The following is a 22,930-nucleotide window of genomic DNA, read 5'->3' as shown; positions in this document are numbered from 1 at the left end:
CACACACTTTACTGACCCTCTAGTTGCCCGTGAATTATTCATTCACTCTTTCTCAGCACAATTTAGCGAAGGCTGTATGGGAATGTTCATTTCAAATATGCCAGGAGCCCATTGCTTTCAGTCTTCAATGAGCCTAGTCTAACTGACCTTTAAGACAAATAATATGTGACAAACTACTCTTAGTTAACCAGAATATGATTAGTGACGTAAGGCTAGTTTCTGCCACAACATATAATCAGTATTTGATTACAGAAGTCTGGTAACTGGCATTGTTTTGTACAAAGGTGCTTCAGAGAACAAAGCAGAGAAACTTCATTCAACCAGATCATCTGTAGATGACTGTAAAAGAGCTGTAAATGGTTTATGGTTTGATAATCAGAGTTTCAGTAAGGACAGACCATGTGAAGACATAGGGAGCCTATCATATAATAGATGTTTAATTTCATAACAGGAATGTAGTTCCAAATAAATGGTTCCCTTTTCAGGTTTCGTGATAAGACAAGAGGAACAGCTCTTAAGCACTACTTTGAACTAAATAAGTAAGCTGTGAAAAGAAACAAACAAAAGCATTCACTTTTTAGTTTCAGGTGATTCAATCTATCAAATGATTTGCAAAGATTTGATGACCAGCGCTCTAAACTAACAATCAATCTCACAGTATATCTGGATGTTCAGAGCCCCCTGCTGACAGAATAATTCATATCTCGGTGAAAAATACTACAGAACTACAATAGACGATTGTTTACTCATACATTATTCAAAAATACGCATTTAAATAAACACAGTATACAGGATATGACAAACAAAATGTGGCGACAGACAGATAGATAATCAGCAAAATGAAGGGTTCTTAAAGGTTGTCATGGGACAGTCATAGATAGCCTCTGAATCTGAGGGTCTTCCTCTAAGCGTCCCTCCAACGCCCTGTAGTTTGGAAACATGCATATTAAAAACATGTAAGAGATGTGAGAAGTCACATAGTGTTTCTAACAGCGGACATAATGCAACAGGATGTTGTAAAACACTGCATTATGCAAAGCGATCTTATTCTGTGATCTTATTCTTTCGGTCTCCTTCCTCTCTAAAACAAATCAGCATACTGGTAACCTTAGTACTGGAGCGAGATACGAGATACTATTGTAGTGGGCCTTTTGAAAAGGGAATCACAAGAGAAGGTTTGAAATGGTGCATACCAGTGATCCAATGTCAACACGCTCCAAAGTGAGCTCTGATGAGAAAATAAGTCCATGGTTAGAGAAAGTCAATCAACTTGAAGGCAAAATAAGATACATGTGATGTAATAATGGGGGATATGCACATATACACAGATCAGGCATAACATTATGACCATCTTCCTAATATTGTGTTGGTCCCCCTTTTGCTGCCAAAACAGCCCTGACCCGTCAAGGTATGGACTCCACTAGACCCCTGAAGGTATGCTGTGGTATCTGGCACCAAGATGTTAGCAGCAGATCCTTTAAGTCCTGTAAGTTGCGAGGTGGGGCCTCCATTGATCGGACTTGTTTGTTCAGCACATCCCACAGATGCTCGATTGGATTGAGATCCGGGGAATTTGGAGGCCAAGTCAACACCTCAAACTCATTGTTGTGCTCCTCAAACCATTCCTGAACCATTTTTGCTTTGTGGCAGGGCGCATTATCCTGCTGACAGAGGCCACCACCACCAGGGAATACCGTTTCCATGAAAGGATGTACATGTAATAATGCTTAGGTAGGTGGTACGTGTCAAAGTAACATCCACATGGATGGCAGGACCCAAGGTTTCCCAGCAGAACATTGCCCAAAGCATCACACTGCCTCTGCCGGCTTGCCTTCTTCCCATAGTGCATCCTGGTGTCATGTGTTCCCCAGGTAAGTGACACACACGCACCTGACCATCCACATGATGTAAAAGAAAATGGGATTCATCAGACCACCTTCTTCCATTGCTCCATGGCACTTTCGGTGGTGGACAGGGGTCAACATGGGCACCCTGGGTGGTCTGCGACTATACATCCCCATATGCAACAAACTGCGATGCACTGTGTATTCTGACACCTTTCTATCAGAACCAGCATTAACTTCTTGAGCAATTTAAGCCACAGTAGCTCGTCTGTTTGATCGGACCACACGGGCCAGCCTTCGCTATCCATGTGCATCAATGACCCTTGGCCGCTCATGACTCTGTCGCCGGTTCACCACTGTTCCTTCCTTGGACCACTTTTGATAGATACTGACCACTGCAGACCGGGAACACCCCACAAGAGCTGCAGTTTTGGCGATGCTCTGACTAGATGCTTGTCTAGCCATCACATTTTGGCCCTTGTCAAACTCGTTCAAATTCTTACGCTTGCCCCTTTTTCCTGCTTCTAACACATCAACTTTGAGGACAAAATGTTCACTTGCTGCCTAATATACCCCACCCACTAACAGGTGCCGTGATGAAGAGATAATCAGTGTTATTCACGTTACCTGTCAGTGGTCATAATGTTATTCCTGATCAGTGTATATGCGCAGTAGCAAATGGATGATACTTGCTTTGAAGAGATTGTCACAATGACTTACCAGGAATATGATCTCTGGAGTGAACATGTAGCCATAATTTTTCTTGTTCTCTATGGAAAGTTTTATTATACATGTTATTGTTTTTATAACATTCATATTACTCATTTTTAGAAAAATACAATCATTTAAATAATTATATAAAAAAATAATAGTATAATTATCAACATACAGTAAGTGTTTTTAATATTTATACAGATATTTATTTAAATTATTATAGATATATACGCTACTCTTTAAAGGGGGGGGGGGGGGGGTGAAATGCTGTTTCATGCATACTGAGCTTTTTTACACTGTTAAAGACTTGGATTCCCATCCTAAACATGGACAAAGTTTAAAAAATAAAAAAAGTTGGACGTTGGATGGAGTATTTCTGTGCCAAAAATACTCCTTCCGGTTTCTCATAAGTTTCGGAAAGTTTTTTTCGAGTATGGGTATATCTGACGTCAGATAGGGCGGAATATCCTTGTACGGAATGTACGGACACTTCTCCCGGAAGGGCGCGCGCGCGGCTAGAGCGAGAGAGCTAATGCTAGGGAAGCCGGCTGCGCTGCAGTCACAGGACTTCACGAAATCAACAATGTCACCAAAGATGTTTATTTTTGGTTGTCAGGGCAAGACAACCCTGCACAGCTTTTCAGAGAACCCAGCGTTAATGGGACAGTGGATGGTGTTTGTTTTTCCGGAGCAGCAACGGAGTTGTGCAAGTGTTTTTGTTGTTCCCTGAATTTCGGCGACAATGGTTTATAAACAAGCCCCAGTTCAACTGTAGCTCGTCTAATGCTGAAAGATGGAGCAGTCCCAGCGATTAAGGTTCACGGTCGTGTGTTGGAAGCAGGCGGTGAGTAAAACTGCTTCAAATGTCTTTGTGTTGTTAGCTATCGACTCGTTCATTCAAATGCGCTACTATTCCATTGTTTTTCTATGTAAACATGCACTAGTCTGACGTGCAAAACCGTTCCCTCTGCTACTGCTAACATTAAATCGCATACAGTCTATAAACCAAATTATGTCCTCATAAATCATGAGTAAACACACACAAATGTTGTAAAACTCGCGAGCATGACAAGCCGCTAAGCAAATATATACAGTTAAAGTTACAGTACATACCACATGGAGTCCTGCTGTAGTCGTGGTTGCTGCTTCTCCTGTTCAATTTCAGCCACTAGATCTGATTCTGGATCATATATGTATGGCTAAATCTGATTGATCTCAATGGTTTATTTAGGATAACGTTTTTTCCTCCACGTTTAAGGATGTCAGAGCTTTCAGACGCTCTCAACGCAATAGAGACAGAGCGTATTTAGGCCACGCCCACACCGGGGGGGACAATCGAACGCTCTCCATTGACTTTGCATTGCATGAGGCTGCCTCCTTGTCATTTCGGACTTATAACAAAAAAAAGAACAATGCCTAAAAGCTGATATGTGACAAGGTGACACAGAAATAAGTTTTATAAGCTGTCGACCCAAAAAAAAAACCCAGAGCGTTTAAGGAGATAAAAGTGGATACAGGCAATATGTGTGCAGTAAACATTTTGTCACTGTTAAGTCAAATAAATTGCCTCTATCCTCTTTTGTGTCCTTATAAGCTCGTTTTTGGGTCAACAGCTTAAAGTTAAAAGTTAAAAACTTCTGGGTTTTTGGTTCTGGGTTTTGTTTATCTTGTTTGCTGTACACTTTGTCACATAACAGCTTTTAGACATTGTTCTGTTTTTTGTTATAAGTCCGAAATGACAAGGAGGCAGCCTCACGCAATACAAAGTCAATGGAGACGGGTTGATTGTTTCCCCCCCCGGTGGGCGTGGTCTTCAGATTATGACGTGTGTCACTCTGCTCTATAGCTGCGTGCGCTCGTCATTTAGCTCCGCCCACACGATACGCCTCTAGCCGCTCTGTTTTTTTTTCGGAAAGACTCGGTACAGCCTATCTTTCTTTTATAAATATAATAAAACTAAAGACTTTTCGGAGATATGAAGGATGCAATACTACTTTATAGGACCTCAAGATTGACATGAGATTGACTAAAACTTGAGTGTTTCACCCCCCTTTAAAAGTTTGGGGTGTGTAAGATTTTTTTCAATGTTTTTTTCTCTTATGCTCACCAAGGTTGTATTTATTTAACAGCAAAAACAAACAGCAACATTGTAAATTATTGCAATTTAAAATAGATTTTTTTCTATTTAATATAATTTAAAATAGCTAAATTTTCAGCATCATTAATCGAGTCTTCAGTGTCACATGATCCTTCAAAAATTATTCTAATATGCGGATTTGCTGCTCAAGAAACATTTTGTACTAATAATGTCATAAACGGTTGTGCTTCTTAAAGGGATAGTTCACCCAAAAATGAAAATTCTGTCATCATTTACTCACCCTCATGTTGTTCCAAACCTGTAAGAGTTTCTTTGTACTGCTGAACACAAAAGAAGATATTTTGTAACCAAGCAGAGAGAGCAACCATTCACTACCATAGTAGTTTTTTCCCTACTATGGTAGTCAATGGTTGCTCTACCTGCTTTGTTACAAACATTCTTCAAAATATCTTCTTTTGTGTTCAGCAGAACAAAGAAATTCATACAGGTTTGGAACAACATGAGGGTGAGTAAATGATGACAGAATTTTTATTTTTGGGTGAACTATCCCTTTAATATTTTTGTGGAAACCATGATCCATTTTTCACGATTCTTTGATGAAAAGAAAGTTCTAAAAAAAATGTTTAAAAGTGTTAACTTCTTTAAAAAAATTCTTACAGACCCCAAATTTTTGAATGGTAATAATAACTTATAATTGCTAGACAGATCAAATGTATATGAACTTCAAGTCACTTGAGATAAAAATACTTGCCAAATTAATAAATGTAAAAGTAATTTTAATAAAATATCATGTACGCTCCAGTATTGACTCACCTTTTTCTCCTTCTTTCTGACGTGTTTTTGACTGCAAAAAAATTATAATGATTACAATGCAATATATATTAATGAGGATTACATGCATGAATGAAAAACAAACAAGGTGTTTTCACTTTGTTTTGTTCCAGTGTTTAATTAAATGGATTGAGAAGATAATCACTGAATATTAAAGTTCATGAGAGACCAGACTAAATCAAAGTAAACTTATGAGCAACTAAAATAAGACTCACTATGTCTGTGCACGGCAAAGCCCAGGAGTAACACCGCCATGAGGAACAGAACACCCGCAGACACAGAGCCAACAATAAGAGCCAGGTCTGTGCTGCCTTTCCACAGATGTGTATGGAAACAAAAGGAGAACATGGCATATTAGATTTGCTGCATTACTATGGTGGCAAACAAATCCACATTAAGACTTGATTATTACCTGTAGAGGTCTGTGTGCATGAGTGGTGCCCTGAAAAATTATGCAATAAAGATTTTAGAGTCTTATTTATATAACATAATGAGATATATCACATTCGGTACACACCTGCAATGCATGGGAGAGTTACTGGCATGCTCATTTTAGAATACGCCCGGTAGTTGTCCAGTGACACGCTGTACTGACACTGATACTCTGCACCATGTTCATAATGAGTGGGTATGGGAAATCTAGCACTGTGTTGGGTCGGGGAAGCCTGATGGGTAGCCTCAGGTGACAGGACACCCACACGGAATAAAGAGAAGAGGCTGTCTTGTAGGTATGAGGGTGACCCCACACACTCCAGAACTTCGCCCTCATGCCGAGACAAAGACAGTGTGGGGACTGGGAGCTCTGTGAGAGGAAACACGCACAGACACAGATACATGAGAACCTTTGTTTAATAGCACAAATGTGCTAGACGGGTTACATGCCAAAGTTTAACACTTAGTAAGCTCTGTTCCAAAAGCTAGTGAGATACCTTTCTGCTTACTGCCAACATAGGCAGCATCTTGACAATCATAGAACTTCATAAAGTGAATCATTAGAGACATTTTGATGAAATTTCATGTGCCAGAAAGGCTATTGTCAAAAGGGTAGTAATGTATGAAGCACAGCTCACATTGAAGTCACTTTCAAACCAAGCAGCTTTCTTTTGGTCAACTCGGCAAACCCAGTATGAAATTTGTATGGAGAAATCTTTCAACCTCATGCAAAATTCCCAATCATGTGGTATGTTTATGAAATGACTTGTTTCACTCATGAAAATTCACTAAACAATGGTAAATGTGACAACCATTTTGGAGCACTCAACACAGGCAGGAACCATGCTGTTAAAGTGTGACCCCTCTGGTTCACCTCGCACCTCTCCGAGCGGGATTCAAACCGCCGTTTCTGGTATGGGAGGCCGGCACTCTAACCAGGATGCTAAAGACCGCAGTCTCTAACATCACTTGTTAGTGCGCCTCTTAAGGCCAGAGGAGTGAGGTTTACTCACACAGCTCTTACTAACTGGCCTCCATTACATTAGCATGTTGCCAAGATAATGGCACATTACTCTAAGCATATAATGCGCAAATATTGGGTAAAATAATACATTTCTTAATATTAAAAACTATTTTTATCAATACTTCTCAATGTTGAATAAAATATGTATATTTATCATTCAAATCTTGAATTTGTTCCCTATCTGCATCTGAATTCCCATACTGTCAGAGTATGTACTAGCCTGACAAGCCAGACCCACATCAAGATGTTGGGTCTGGAAACACACCATTGGCAGGGCTCAATCAGAGGGGCGGGATAAACGGTTGTCTTTCAAATTCTCTCTGCACGCAATAGGATAGCACTACAACCAACCAGAGCAACGAAGAAGGTGAAGCGGAGCTAGTTGATAGATTAAACTTTCGCTGTATCCGGTCGGCAAAACTCTGCACATATCTTTCTTCCTTAAGAATGACTTCAGTGCCGTGCTTTGTTCTTTTCTCAAAGAAAAGCTTAACTCCAAGCAGGCCCGGTTCTACTAAGACTAAGCACCCTCAAACGCAAGCAAAAGCACCCTCAGTTGATACTGTAATAATACTGGCGAAACAGATTTGGCAGATTTGCATGTGTTTGTGTCCGAGCTCTGGAGAGCGTCAAATGCATCTATTTACAGTGTGTTTTTGCAGCGGCGAGTAATGTAGCCAATCACAGATATAGTTATTGATCTCTCGAACGTGATCAGAATATCACCGCTCAAAACGCTATTCAGTGCTGAGTTAATGCAGGCTCGCGAAACCTCTCATTACCAAACAAAGTAAGTAAGTAAGATTTTTTTGTCGACAACTTGAACAAAATTTTTATAACGAAACTTTGTGAGATTGCGATGAACTGACAAAGCAACAGTATTTTAGTGATTGTAGCGATCTTGGCTCCCTTTCGAGACTACAGTCATTCATTGAATAAAACCGACGGCCAAATCTGAAACCAGCATATCTGAGGTAAAAATCTGTGTCTCAATAGTGATAAAACAGAGGTAATGCTTATTGGTTCACCCCACCAAATCAAAAAATCCAGTCATGTTGCTCTAAACATTTCAAGCTAAATAAAAAAATTTGGGGGTGATATTTGACAAAAATTTATCATTTGACCCACATGTCCAAAAGACAGTCAAAAATTATTTTTTTCACCTCAGAAACATTGCAAAACTACGCCCCATGTTATCTGTTTCTGTTGCGGAAAAGTTGATTAATACTTTTGTATTTTCCCGCATTGATTATTGCAAGGCTCTTCTGGCTGGGGTCTCTAATTTATTTAAGGTAGTTTTACAGAATTCGGCTGCTAGAAGTCACTGCACTGGCTTCCTGTCAGGTTTCGGATTGCTTTTAAAAATCTCATACTTACTTACAAGGCCCTTCATGGCTTGGCGCCTCATTACCTATCCGAACTTTGAACTGTTTACACGCCTAGACCAGATCTCCGCTCCTCTGATTCGGGTCTTTTAGTTGTTCCTTCTACCTGTCTACGCTCTATGGGTGACCGGGCCTTCTCCACTTGTGCACCTAAACTTTGGAATGATGATCAGACAGGCAAATTCTCTTAATGTTTTTAAAACTGCTCTTAAAACAAAATTTTTCAGAATGGCTTTTATGTATACATTTTTATGTATAAATTTGTATTGTTATTTTTTGTCTGTGTTACATGTATCTCGTGCTTTTTATCTGTCTATGCTTGTAAAGCGCTTTGAGATTCTCTTTTTAAAGGCGCTATATAAAATAAAGATTATTATTATTATTAATAGCATGCAGCAAAGTTCCGTAAGTGACCATCTAAATATAAATGCCACCCTGCACGAGACAGAAATAACCTCCTGAGAGTGAGACCCAGAATAGAGGCTTTACCTCTGTAGAGGACATTATTTAGCGAATTTCTCTGACAACATACGCAGTTTTAAGTCTGGATATTCTTATGAAATACAAGACATACTTATGAAAACATGACATTGTCCCAAAACACATTAATATGCAAATTAGATACAATGTATAGATGCATTGCCTAGAATGGGAATGGTATATCAAATTATTCAGTATCTTTCATAACATTGAGAATCATCTTTATACAAAGTTTAGATTTTTAAAAAAACTTGAAGCATAAAAATTGATTGGTGAATGAAAAAAAAATCCCATTGTTTGTCTATTCATGTCTTTTAATTTTCTCAATAAATGTGTTCTGGTGTCCTCTACAGAGCTGAGGATATAGCATATACAATAGGAATAAAAAAAAAAATGACCAATGATCTTTTTGGTTCTCAGGAAGATGACATAAAGGCTAGTAATGCATTAAAGCAATGTAAAGGCAGACCAATAGATTAATAGACAATTTGCAGCAAAATATTTTTGAAGTTCCAATTATTGGTAAATGACTTAAATTAATAATCATGAATTTCTCACTGTACACTGCTGTGGTGGAGCCGCTGCTTAGCCTGCACTTAACTAGAGCACCCTCAGTAATTTCAGAAGCACCCTCAGTGATTTGATTCTGGAACCGGGCCTGACTCCAAGTCTTCCAGAGTCGCGGCCAAAGCCGTTTCGAAAGACCGCTGTTCGCCAGCTTCTTTATTTACAAGTATAGCACGCTGAACCGCCACAACTCTGCCTTCATTATGTTAAGCCCGCCCACCGACTCGATACACGATGTGATTGGCCTGACCAGAGTTTGGTTTTTCCAGCTCGCAAGCCAACGGAGAGTTGCTAGACGACCCCTGGCTGCAAATTACATTTGCTGCCGCTAGGGTGCGTCAAGATTTCTAGGCTAAGTATGTACTGCATTCAATATGGAACTTTTTGAACGTACGTTTTATAAGTATGCATGTGTGTAAAAATGAATACAATGCGGACATGATACGTCCACGGCCTGCCATCGAATGGGATGCAAACCAAACTAAAAAGTCCAATTACACTTCAAATAATTTCATTTGTATACATTTTATGGTCATATTAGGTAGTTCTCATCACACTGACAAATGTTTTAAGGGTTTGTTTTTCCAATAAGTTTGGTTTTAGTTAGTTATTTGATGCTATAAAAAGGGGTGTAACATGATTGACAGTTGTTCTTGCGATTGAGTCTGTGGGAGCGAAAGTATAGGCAGGACCTTGATACTGCAGCTCCACCTCACGATCGCTACTCCACAGACTCCAAATGACGTTATCAGTGCGAGATGTCAACAGCCATTGAATCTATGGTTCAAACATGATGTAGGGAAATTGGCCGTGACTGAGCTTGCTGTAGTGCATTTTGACATTGCTTTCTGCCGTACAGGATATAATTAAGTTATACACCTATGATGCCTTGAAATTCTGCCCCAATAGGCAGCTCACTAGGGTTTGGAAAATGCAATACATAGATCAATAGTGACGCTTGCCTTAGTTGTCAATCAAATTCAAGATATTTTTAAAAACAATACAATATGGACATGAAATGTAATCAGAATAGCACCAATCTGACAGTTTTCTCCTCACCAATGACAGTAATGTGTACCGGCTGACTGGCTGTGGAGTTCACTTGTCCCGTCTTTGGCAATTTGAGTTGGTAGAGGCAGACGTACTCCCCACTGTCCTCCCGTCCCATTGTCTTCACACTGAAGTGAGCTTCCTGGGACTGAGACACCAGCTTGGCTGGGGCGACAATGGAGCCTGAGGTTCCTTTGGCACTCCGGAGCAGGAGGAAAGCCTCTGGGGGATGTTTCCAATGGTCAGGAGGAGCCTGACAATGGAATGACAGTGTCTCACCAGGCGTTACATGCCCACTAGAAGGCTCGACCATCAAGTGAGGGGACGGCAGGGGACTGAGAGAAACTACTTCTAGAAGAACAAAGAAAGTCAAGAGCACGGAGCATTTTAGAATACATTTGTGCAAAACTAAAGATAAGATGTCAGATAATACTGACATACTGATTGAAATACGTAAAGATTTAAAGCACTGCTGGGTGGAGTAGCTTGGTTTGGTGGTTATAACAGAATGTTTCAACTCAGCTAGGAATGAGCAGTTTATTTAACCGTCACACCTCTTTGACCTCAAAACACTTCCCGCTACAACACAGCTGTGAACTACCAATACTAAACCTGTGCCTCAGCTGATGTGACAACAGAGATTCATGCAGGATCTAATAGGTAACACTATTTCGATTGCCAACTTTAGACATGCTAGTACTAACTATAAGTAAATATAAGTAACTTTGCAACTACATGTCAACTAGCAGTCATTAGAGTATTGGTAGACTGTCTGCTTAATATGCTTTATTTTTTATATGCTCCTCCAACAGACATTCTACTGACTATAAGTAACTTTGCAAGTATGTCAACTTATTCTACTAACCCTAACCTAACAGTCTACTAATACTCTAATGAGAGTTAGTTGACATGTAGTTGTAAAGTTACTTATAGTTAGAAGAAGGTCTAAAGTGGACTATCGAAATAAAGTGTAATGTAAGGTAATATACCCCCCGGCTTAAGCCTAGTCCCAGACAAAATATGTCAGTGCGACTGTTTTGTCTCAAGACCGGTAATGCTTTTTTTAAAAGGAACAAGTCGCTTTTTTTGAAAACTCCCCTAGAGTTAAACAGTTGAGTTTCACCGTTTTCGAATCCATTCAGCCGATCTCCGGGTCTGTCGGTAACACTTTTAGCATAGATCATTGAATCTGGTTAGACCATTAGCATCTCGCTCAAAAATGACCAAAGAGTTTCGATATTTTTCCTATTTAAAACTTGACTCTTCCGTAGTTACATCGCGTACTAAGACCGACGGAAAATGAAAAGTTGCAGTTTTCTAGGCCGATATGGCTAGGAACTATACTCTCATTCCTGCGTAATGATCAAGGAAGTTTGCTGCCGTACCAAGGGTGCAGCAGACGCAATGATATTAGGCAGCGCCTGAAAATAGTCCCCAGCACCCTCCCTGTAAGCAGGTTGTCACGTTGGTTATGTTGATGGAAGTTAGCTATTTTCAGGGGCTGTGTGAGGAGAAAATGCTGTTTTGCCAAGAAAAAAAAAAAAGGGCCTTTTACCCGATTAATCGGAAAAATAACCGGCCAACTAATCGATTATCAAAATAATAGTTAGTTGCAGTCCTATTAATAACAGATATCATTAGTCGCTGCTGTTCCTTTAAGATCTGCCGCTACCGAACATGATGCGGATCTGACACGCTGTCATTTCCTCACAACTCTAAGTTTATTAGATGTTATTTAACTAATTTAAAACTGTGCTTATGAGGATACTCGACAAAACGGACATTTAGGCATAATTCTGTGTGTTATAGTTTGTTCAAGAGCGAAAGAGAACTCGATTCTGGCGGCGCTGTCTGTGCTCATGGTGCTGGCGCGTAACCCACACCACTCAACCGAGTTGACAATGCGTATCATATGCACGTAAAAAGTTATTTTGGCGTATAAAATCGCACGATAAATACTATTTGTGTTATATATAAGCATTTCATGAGAACGTGTTGATAAATAACAGCACATTCGGCGTTAAATGCTGGAAGTCTATATTTCCATCTTGTAATGTAGCTGGGTTTTTTTTATATAAATTGTTTGTAACAGAGCAGACACTTTGAGTTTTTAATGGGTTATGTTATAGCCCTGCTTGTTTTTATGAAATATATGTATTGACTGCATGATCATTTAACCGTATTATGTACTGCCATGCGAGCCGCATGAGGCTCGCGAGCCGCGCAATGAGTAACACTGCTTTAAGGTTTATAAAATCTACTTAAATGTCCTAATTGAACTAAGGCCTAATCATGGCTTAATCTAAGCCCTGTCTGTGAAACCAGGCTATAGTATAATATAATATAAATACTCACCTGGCTGCATGTAGAAACTGTACATGCTGTTTCCATACTGACAGCAATAGAGATTCTCTTTCTCTGTATCTTTTCCCCTAAGCACAAAGCGAGAACTTTGTCGTTTGGTCGAATACTCTACGGTGTCTATCAGTTCACGAATTTTATAAAGTTTAAATACAAGTCCACCATAACCCTGTGGAGCCTGACAAATCAACTCCACATATGAGCCTCTGACGGCTGTCTGGCTCAGGGTAGGAGCCGGTGGGGCAGAGAGTTCAGCAGCTGAAAGATCAATGAAAGACTATGTATTAGTTACATAATTATCACAACTCAAGTATTCATAGTCATGTCTGGTCAATTAGTCAACCAGCTAGATTAGGTGAACTGGACCAGCATGGAAATTACTACTGGTCTAGATCTTTTCAAGTTAAATATAACAACAATAAAACATGAAAAGCCAGCATATCCAAACATGTCTGAAAAAAAGTATATGAAAATGCAAAAAAAAACATGATTTTAGTATTCCATATTGAAATGTAACTCTAATGACATATTTAGATATGTTTACACTCAATGTTTTGTACACAGTAAAAAGCCAAAGAACACTGTGATTTGCTATGTGATTTAGATTACAGTATTGAAATATAAATATGAAATGTGAACACCCTTACCACTAGAACACTGCTTGAGGATGATCAAAGTTGTGAGGAAATAACCACAAAGTGACATTCTTCCAATGCTGAACTCCAAATATTCCAGGTTCTTCACAGCTATTCAGAATCCTAGAGATCTGTGCGTTTTATGACCAATTTTCTTTATGCCTTGATAGTCATACAATTACCACTAGCTGAACCTCCCTTCCCACTCACTTACGCAAACTTCCTCATGCACGCTTTAAAAACACCAACGAACATGTTTCATATGTTTAAGAAAACCACATCCTTCCATCACATCAAAGAAGAAAGGCAGAAAGACACTCCCATGAGTGGCCCTTGTAAGCTAATACTGCATATGACAATGACAGGAAATTCATGTGCAGAATTCACTCATCTATGTATGTGTCCTCTCCTTCTAAACAAACTTAAATTTGTCCATTAAAGTGTGCATGCGTGTAGCTCTGAAGTAAGCAGGACCGTAAGCCACACAGACATTGAGGAGGATGCATTCTTCCCAATATCCAAGTTGAGTCGACCAGTATGGTTTTATTCGTTCCTCTCAGCCCTGAACATGTGGTTATCTAACATCATGTTTACAACAGCTGGAAGGAACTGTGGTCATTTGATGGTTTTGTCAGAGTCACACGGACAGGAAAAACAACTATTGCCAATTCTCTTGTCTTGGGCATTTGTCCCCCTTTGTCCGAAATTCTTAATCATTGAGCACTTTCAAATTATTGGATCCATACTTAAACCATCTCATAAATGACCTTTGACCCCCTTTGAAGTAATTTGAGCCCATGTAACCCACAGTAAAATGACGTCTTTTTGTCACACCTAGCATTCATATGAATCTTTCACAATCAACAAACACTTTTATCTTTCATAATAGCCTTCTGCATTACATTCATAGGCTATTTCTGAAATGTAAACTTGTTTCCCACAATAGTAAGGCAATGATCTGATCCACCCAAAGTGTAGTGATAATCTAAAAATAATCAGTCTTTTAGTCTTGTGGTTAAATGCACAAACAAAAAAACAGAATGCTGATGTGGTGATCATAAAGCTACTAAAAATGTAAAATGATATTATATGCAATATCCTGAAAGTACTTTTAGGAAAAATTACGTTTATCAGAATGCCGCTGAAAACATTTCTAAAATATTACCCAGCTATATATAAAGCTCCAGAGAAAGGTTCGAACACTGTGTATTTTTTGTTGTTTTTATATTCCTCATTTTAGAATAACAGTAAAGGCATGACAAACCATGAAATAACAGAAATGGAACTATGGGGATTTTCATAGTGATGAAAATATGTTAATGAAAAAACTATTGCATAGATCACAGCTGTGCAAACTCTTAAGAATTCTCTCAACCAACTTTATGAGATTCCACCTGTGAAGATGTCTTTTTAGGATTTTCAAAAATGAAAATTCTGTCATCCTTACTCACCCTAATGTCATTCCAAACCCGTAAGACTTTCATTCATCTGAGAGCTTTCTGTCCCTCAATTGACAGCTACACAACTACCACTTTGACACTTCAAAGAGTTCATGAAGAGATCATAAAACGAATCCATATGAATAATAAGGGATAGTTCACCCAAAAAGGAAAATTATCCCATAATTTACTCACCCTCTTGCCATCTTAGGTGTATATGACATTCTTCTCTCAGACTAATACAATCAGAGTTATATTAAGAAAAGTTCTGGCTAATCCAAGTATTATAATGGCAGCCCAAAATTTGAAGACCAAAAAAGTGCATCCATCCAATATAAAAGTAATCCACACGGCTCCAGGGGGTTAATAAAGGCCTTCTGAAGCGGATCGATGGGTTTTTGTAAGAAAAATATCCCTATTTAACACGTTATAAAGTAAAATATCTAGCTTCTGGCAGACCACCTTCCGTATTCAACTTGCGGAGAAATTTTAACGCTTCTCAAAAAATGCTACCGCTACGTCCAACGCCATCGTCACGGCAGTTACGTTTTTTTTTCCGTAAGTTGAATACGTAAGGCGGTCCGCCGGAAGCTAGATGTTTTACTTTATAACGTGTTTATAACTCGATTCGCTTCAGAAGGCCTTTATTAAAGGGTTAGTTCACCCAAAAATGAAAACTCTGTCATTAATTACTCACCCTCATGTTGTTCGACACCCGTAAGACCTCCGTTCATATTCGGAACACAAATGAAGATATTTTTGTTGAAAGCTGATGGCTGAGAAAGGCTTCAGATAGGCCTCCATTGGCATTCAGTACATTTACACTCCCAAGACCCATACAAGGCACTTAAAACGTCGTTACAAAGTCCATCTCACCACAGTGACTCTACAATAATTTTACGATGCGACGACAATAGTTTTTGTGCGCAAAAAAAAATCTAAATAACACCTTTATCCAACTTGTTCTTGTCTTCCGTGTGTGCCTCCACGACGCATGCGCGAGAATATGACGCAAATCCGGCGTTCGGACACATGACCCAGAAGCGATTTGTTTACAAGCAGAGGAAGACGCGCGTATCTAAGCTGTTGAATTCTACATTGATCGTGCTTTAGGTCTCGGCGTAGTTCTCAAAATCGGGCTAAAGTGTGCATTTCATGGATTCCCGAACGCTGGCGCTACGTCATATTCTCGCGCATGCGTCGTGGAGGCACACACGGAAGATAAGAACAAGTTGGATAAAGGTGTTATTTAGATTTTTTTTTTGCGCACAAAAACTATTGTCGTCGCATCGTAAAATTATTGTAGAGCCACTGTGGTGAGATGGACTTTGTAACGATGTTTTAAGTGCCTTTTATGGGTCTTGGGAGTGTAAATGTACTGAATGCCAATGGAGGCCTATCTGAAGCCTTTCTCAGCCATCAGCTTTCAACAAAAATATCTTCATTTGTGTTCCGAATATGAACGGAGGTCTTACGGGTGTCGAACGAATGAGGGTGAGTAATTAATGACAGAATTTTCATTTTTGGGTGAACTAACCCTTTAACCCCCTGGAGCCATGTGGATTACTTTTATAATGGATGAAAGCACTTTTTGGTCTTCAAATTCTGGGCTGCCATTCACTGCCTTTATAAAGCTTGGTAGAGCCAGGACATATTTGAATATAACTCTGATTGTATTCGTCTGAAAGAAGAATGTCATATCCACCTAGGATGGCTTGAGGGTGAGTAAATCATGGGGTAATTTAAATTTTTGGGTGAACTCCTCCTTTAAGGACATTTTTGTTATAATCTGTCTGCTTCTTTCACACAGGCTGTGCTCCAGTTCACCTTGCAGACTCAAGAAGCAGGAATAATCAATAGAGTTGGATTTCAAGTTCTTACTGACATACTGATCTGCTGGTGTTTATTTAGCCACTCATTTGAGCGGCCTTACCCTGTTTGATTGTGTATTTTGTCCTCACAAGCCCATGCATAGGTAAATGATGTGTTCCCATTCAAATGAGTCAATGCAGTTGCTTTCAACAAAGGCATCTCAGCAGCAAGGTTTGACGTTGTAAATGTGTGTATGTGCTGTTATCTGTGGCGAAAGAGGCATCAGAGGGACCCAGAGCCCTATTATCTCACACAGGACAGGAGGCCTCTCATCAGCCTAAGCACACTGATAACTGCTCTCCAGAACATAATCACCTACTGAACACCGGCCTTCTGAGAATCGCACACTGGCACAGACACAGAACTGAGTTTATGTGCGCCATGTGTTTCAGGAGAGATGTAGCGCATGAAATTAGAGTTCTGAGCGTAAATGTAGACATTGTATTTCACTTCTGCAAACAATGTTCCACTCATCTTAACTTTCGATGTCAGCATATATAGTCATTTATATTACTTTTGTTATTCTATTCTAATATTTAAATAATATAGTTATTATATTTCAATAACATTAAATTTTTTCCTTATTATCATTACTTTAAATTCCTTGTATTTAATTTCAACATCATTTAATTCCTTTTATTTTATTTTAAATATTATTTTGGACATTTTTTAAATGTATTTTTTTTGTTTATGTTGACCATTAATAGCAATTAAACTACTGTACACTCTAAAAAAAAAGGCTCGTAATCATAGGGGAACCTTTTTTAGTGCTATATAGCACCAATTTTGGTGCTTCAGTGGTTCTTCAGAGGTGCTATATAGCACCTTAGTCAAAGAACCGCTGAAGAACCTCTGAAGAACCGCTGAAGAACCACTGAAGAACCGCTGAAGAACCACTGAAGCACCAAAATTGGTGCTATATAGCACTAAAAAAGGTTCCCCTATGATTACGAGCCAAGAACCATTTTTGGTGCAATATAGAACCTTTTTTTTTTTAGAGTGTATGTATAATAAATTACATTAATAATATATTGATATTCATATATTATATACATTTTATGTTAATACATTAATATTATATTAAAACTTCTTTCATTTAAGATTAAAAGTCCCTCAGAAACAGTGAACAACCATAGCAGGGATATTTGTGGATGAACATGTATTTTGCCACACAGCTTCATTCTGTTAATTTGGTCAAGTTTAACTTACTGAATTGCAATGCACTTTCAAAATTCTAGGTTCAAATTTAAACTCCACCCACAATCACAACTGTCAGGGGTCTTAAACGTAAGTTTATCACTGATAGAGAGAGAAAAGAGAGGGGGAAAGAGAGGGGGAAAGAAAGAGGGGAAAGAGTCACCAGCATTAATGCCACTGTGAACTTTATTTTTGTAAATATCTTTTGAATTTAACACTAATTTCTGGGTTCCTGCCCTTTGTCTATTGCACAAGTATTTTTAGACAAACATAAAAGGCAACGTATATTTTTGCCTCTTTGGGCGACATTAGAAAATTATTTCTGTATCTAATAAATGCTGAAAGGGCACCAAACGGATGGCTGTGACTCAAGCCGTATTGCCTTCGTTTTCAAACTTCTGCAACGCCTCCGAAAACATGAAGGTATGTTTGTTTCAGTTATTTTATCTTGAACAAATTTGGATAAAATACTGCTTTTATTAAGGTAATCACAACTGTAATAGTTCATTTTGATACAGTGACATTGATCTTATGAAATAACATTTTAATATGACAGATGACTAGTTTTGAGTGTATAATACAAAGAGCAATGGAAAAAAAATGCTACTAAAAACCCACTCACTTCTCCAATACATGACCTAAAAGAGATGTTTGTGTACTGTAGTTTCTTTAGATGATTGCACAATTAAAAACTGGTTAATCAATCAATGTAGATATACATTTTTAAATATATTTGATGACTCTAAAGGCTTGGAATTTTGAAAAGGGCGGTTTGGATCTGGACTGCAAGGATCTACACCAAAGCAACGACAACTACAAACCGTCACAGTTTCTGACAGATGAAGACCATGATGATAGTGAGGGATGCTGGGATATGGAGTTCCTGCTGTCTGACTGGGCCAGTGCATCACCTGAACGGTCCATCTCTCAAAACTACACTCCCCAAAGGCCAGCGCCTCAGGACCAGGTTCACAGGCCTGATCTTTACCAGGGTCAGGAGTTGAATGGACTGAGGGACCAGACAAGACACCAAGTGTCTGTTACAAGTTCACTGGCTGAGCTGCTTCCTCATGAAGAGACCTTAAGTTCCTCACTGCCTGACCTCTTTAACGGAGGATACTTGGAACAGCATCAGCAAACCGGGAAATCCTTCTCACAACCAGAAACCCCCCATCATTTTAGTAGTTTCCCTGTTGCTAATGACATGGACAGAGAAAATGAGAGAAGCAGCATGGGGAAGATGAAGTCGTGGGATTTTGGACACTACCCTCAGCCTGCACCTCTGATACCCTTCCCCGAATCCAAATATGTCCAAGCGTCTGGGATCGCCATGGACACACTGGTCTTTCCTCCACACCAACACTATAACTTCATCCAAAACTACTCGCACCCCAGACTCTACCAACAACAAGTGAACTACGTCCACAGACAGCCAACCAACCACTATCTGTCCACACAGACCATGGTGCCTGACTCCACAGTGCCACCTGCAGGTTTGGAGGGGAAGCGCATTCGGAGAGGGATGGTGAAGAGGAAAGCCACGGTACACAGTTGTGAATACCCAGGCTGCCATAAGACTTACACCAAGAGCTCTCATCTCAAAGCACACCTCCGTACACACACAGGTAATGTGATTTTAACACCTGTTTGTTTCAACCCAAATTCGGGTCAAATATGAACAAATCCAACCGTTGGGTAAAAAATGTAACGTTGAAACAACCCAGCATTTTTAGACTGCACTGTCAACAACAAAAGCACATGGCATGTTTTTAACTACAAATCTGCAAAAACAAATTCATTTCAGTAGAAAATTGCATTTTCAGACTTTTGACTACGGCTTCACTGCTGCTAGTTCTGGCCAAGAACCACCCAGGCCACATGAGATCAATATTATTTTAGTATTATTTATATGTTAATATGGTATGTATGTGTAGGTTATAGGTTAGTTCTATGTAGCTTTAATTTATTTCAGTTTTTGTCATTTTGTACCGTAGTTAGTTGCCAAGGCAGCAGTTTTCATTTTTGATTTCTAATTTTAAAAGAATATATATTTTTTATTTCCACTATATTTCAATTATCGCAAACAATGTTTAAGTTTTATTTCAACAATAACAACACTGCAAGAGATTTGGCTCTTCATTTGCTTCCATTCAAACATGTGCAAACCCTAGTGTGACATCATATCCTGTTGCTGGTATTCATTGTGGTGTCCGAATTTATTTGATGTGTTTAAAGCCTATAGTTTGACTGCACCTTTAGAGAGAAAAAGAACATATGACTGACCTGTAAAGCATCCAATTACAGCCTTTCAGGGGCGGAGTTTTCTGAAGTAGACAATACCACTAAAACATTTTATTAAATAAGGTCTCTGCAAATGATTGCACAGAAAAATGTGTAAAGACATTGGGATCAGAATTTCATAGACAAACAAAACAAAGCAAAATATACATGAGACATGAGAAATTTAGCCCATTTCTTTACCTTTTTTATGTCCTCAGGTGAAAAACCGTACCACTGCACATGGGATGGTTGCGGGTGGAAGTTCGCCCGTTCGGACGAGCTGACAAGACACTTTCGAAAACACACGGGACAGAAGCCATATGAGTGTATGCTCTGCCACAGAGCCTTCAGCCGCTCCGACCACCTGGCATTACACATGAAGAGACATGTGTGAGGGCAAACAAACAAAACAGAAAAATACTAAATGCATACACACAGAGGTTAGTCCATGAGGGCATTTCAGAGAATATGAGAGGACCTGTGTTCAACTGGCCATTGTTTATACATAAAAGTATACTAGCACTATGACATGACCATACAACTGACATGTACATACTGTACATTATGTGATAAAGGAGATGAGTTGGTGATTTTTTTTTTTTTTTTTTTTCAAATTAAATCGTAATCATAAACAGATTTAAAAACATCAGACTTATTTCCAATCTGGACCCTTTAGCTAAACTGTATGAATTCGGAAACGGTAAAGAATTAATTGAAATCCACCTATCAAAAATAGTTTACTGAGAAAAGTGGAAAAATTATATTATTGAAAGTAAAATAGTTAACTGGCAGGACATTGCTGTAATGTTCCATAAAGGAAATTCCTGACAAATATAAATTGGAATGAGTTCATGTACATAAATATGCAGAAATGTATGTAGCTTAAAGTGTGATTTTTACATAAAATTATATAAAAAAATATATATATGTGTTGCTGTTCAGCCATGAGCCATGAGTATTCTTTATAATTTTGATTTAATATTTTCATCTACTTTCCTATTTATTGTCTATAGTCCTTACTGTGCGGAAGTTCTGTTATCAAAAGTCAGAAAAGTCTTCATGTGTAATGGTAATATCGCTATTTATATAACAAAATACTATCAAGACAAAAACAAATATATTTTGCTTTTTATAATAATGTTAGTGTTTTGTGAAGCATTTAGTGTTTTACTGAATATATGATCTATTTGTGATCTTATTCAATAATAAAGCAACTACAATTCTGTCCTTTCGGTAAGTCTCTTTCCAACCAACAGATGGCATGGCGCCCATGCAGATACTGCTCCAATGCACTGGATAAATGTGAATCATAACGTATATAAGTAAACCCACAGTTACCACAAACCATGCACACCATAAACACAGGCAAGCAAGGTTTAAAAGATCTGTTGGCCATAGTAAGGCCATAGTTGGTTTACACTGTTAAACCTGTCTGGGGGGATACAACTGAGATTAAGTAGCCTGGAATTAGCCTGGGTTATGTTTTGAGCGTCAGACACACGTCACACATGCACTTATGTGATCACTAAGGGAGCATCTGAGGACACAATGCATTGTGGGGCTGAATTGTAAACCTGTTTGAGAGGCAAAGAGAAACCAAATATCAATTTAGCTGAGCTAATTAGAACACATCACATACCAGTCAAAAGTTTGGACACATTAAGGTTTTTGGCCCCACTTTAAATTAGGTGGCCTTAAGTACTATGTACTTACATCAAAAAATAAGTACAATGAATGTACTTACTGTGTTCAAATTGTATTGCAAAATACTTTTGCTGATATTGAGGTGGGATACGGGTAGGGTTAGGGACAGGTGTGGTGGTATGGGTAAGTTTAAGGGTAGGGTTAGGTGTAAGGGAAGTGTCAACTGTGTAATTACAAATGTAACTACAGAAATTAATTAGAGATGTAATTACATGCAGGTATTTTTTTAAATGTAAGTACAATGTAAAAACATTTCTGTACACAATAAGTGCATTGTGTCAAATGATTAATTAAAATGTTAGTACATAGTAGTTAAGGCCACCTAATATAAAGTGGGTCCTCGGTTAATGTTTTTGAAAGTGGTCTCACCAAGGCTGCATTTATTTGATCAAAAATACAGCAAAAACAGAATTATTGTGAAATATTTTTACAATTTAAAATAACTTTTTTCTATTTGAATATATTTTAAAATGCAATTTATTTCTGTGATTCAAAGCTGAATTTTCAGCATCATTACTCCAGTCTACAGTGTCACATGATCACATGATATAAAATTATATGCAACATTATGAATGTCTTTACTGTCACTAGATCAATTTAATGCATCCTTGCTGAATAAATGTATTCATTTAAAATAAAATAAAAATCTTACCGACTTTTGAACGGTAGTACAATGTTATAAAAGCTTTCTATTTCAGATAAATACTGTTCTTTTGAACTTTCTATTCATCAAAGAATCCCAAAAAAATGTTTTATACAACTGTTTTCAACATTGAAAATAATCATAAATGTTTCTTGAGCAGCAAATCAGGCATATTAGAATGATTTCTGATGGATCATGTGACACTGAAGACTGGAGTAATGATGCTGAAAATTCAGCTTTGAATCACAGAAATAAATTGCATTTTAAAATATATTCAAATAGAAAAAAGTTATTTTAAATTGTAAAAATATTTTGAATTTCTACTGTTTTTGCTGTATTTTTGATCAAATAAATGCAGCCTTGGTGAGATTAAG

The 22,930-nt window shown here is 38.4% G+C and overlaps 2 protein-coding genes across 4 annotated transcripts; one reads left to right on the top strand and one right to left on the bottom strand.

Moving 5' to 3' along the window:
- Positions 1-414: 414 nt before the first annotated feature.
- LOC307140593 (alpha-1B-glycoprotein) lies at positions 415-13,787 on the bottom strand. Of its 2 annotated transcripts, none has more exons than XM_079840202.1 (10): positions 13,434-13,787; positions 12,781-13,044; positions 10,435-10,776; positions 6,005-6,289; positions 5,900-5,929; positions 5,703-5,798; positions 5,470-5,500; positions 2,565-2,614; positions 1,194-1,228; positions 415-924 (listed from the first exon to the last, which is right to left on the bottom strand). In XM_079840202.1, exons 1-10 carry the CDS (start codon positions 13,489-13,491, stop codon positions 832-834), a joined length of 1,284 nt encoding a protein of 427 aa, XP_079696328.1. In that variant the 5' UTR covers positions 13,492-13,787; the 3' UTR covers positions 415-831. The 2 variants fall into 2 exon arrangements, with proteins under 2 accessions (XP_079696328.1, XP_079696329.1); XM_079840203.1 differs by having other exon boundaries at positions 10,435-10,773; positions 13,434-13,522.
- Positions 13,788-18,030: 4,243 nt separating this feature from the next.
- klf1 (Kruppel like factor 1 (erythroid)) lies at positions 18,031-21,436 on the top strand. 2 transcript variants are annotated; one of them, XM_079840200.1, is made up of 3 exons: positions 18,031-18,352; positions 18,678-19,554; positions 20,428-21,436. In XM_079840200.1, exons 1-3 carry the CDS (start codon positions 18,287-18,289, stop codon positions 20,601-20,603), a joined length of 1,119 nt encoding a protein of 372 aa, XP_079696326.1. In that variant the 5' UTR covers positions 18,031-18,286; the 3' UTR covers positions 20,604-21,436. The 2 variants fall into 2 exon arrangements, with proteins under 2 accessions (XP_079696326.1, XP_079696327.1); XM_079840201.1 differs by having other exon boundaries at positions 18,040-18,352; positions 18,696-19,554.
- Positions 21,437-22,930: the final 1,494 nt, after the last annotated feature.

Source organism: Gobio gobio, assembly GCF_949357685.1.
Source record: "Gobio gobio genome assembly, chromosome: 17".
Lineage (NCBI taxonomy): Eukaryota > Metazoa > Chordata > Actinopteri > Cypriniformes > Gobionidae > Gobio > Gobio gobio.
Note: the sequence above shows the minus strand (reverse complement) of the source record. Positions and strands in the feature narration are given on the sequence as shown.

What these genes read in the sequence shown, in the direction of transcription:
- LOC307140593 (XM_079840202.1), bottom strand. Translation starts at nt 13,491, where the DNA reads ATGTCACTTTGTGGTTATTTCCTCACAACTTTGATCATCCTCAAGCAG. An exon ending in CAGTTTCTACATGCAGCCAG is followed by an intron (nt 10,777 to 12,780) that starts GTGAGTATTTAT and finishes TTGTTCTTCTAG; the next exon opens with AAGTAGTTTCTCTCAGTCCC. An exon ending in GGTACACATTACTGTCATTG is followed by an intron (nt 6,290 to 10,434) that starts GTGAGGAGAAAA and finishes TTCCTCTCACAG; the next exon opens with AGCTCCCAGTCCCCACACTG.
- klf1 (XM_079840200.1), top strand. Translation starts at nt 18,287, where the DNA reads ATGGCTGTGACTCAAGCCGTATTGCCTTCGTTTTCAAACTTCTGCAAC. An exon ending in ACGCCTCCGAAAACATGAAG is followed by an intron (nt 18,353 to 18,677) that starts GTATGTTTGTTT and finishes ATGACTCTAAAG; the next exon opens with GCTTGGAATTTTGAAAAGGG. An exon ending in ACACCTCCGTACACACACAG is followed by an intron (nt 19,555 to 20,427) that starts GTAATGTGATTT and finishes TTATGTCCTCAG; the next exon opens with GTGAAAAACCGTACCACTGC.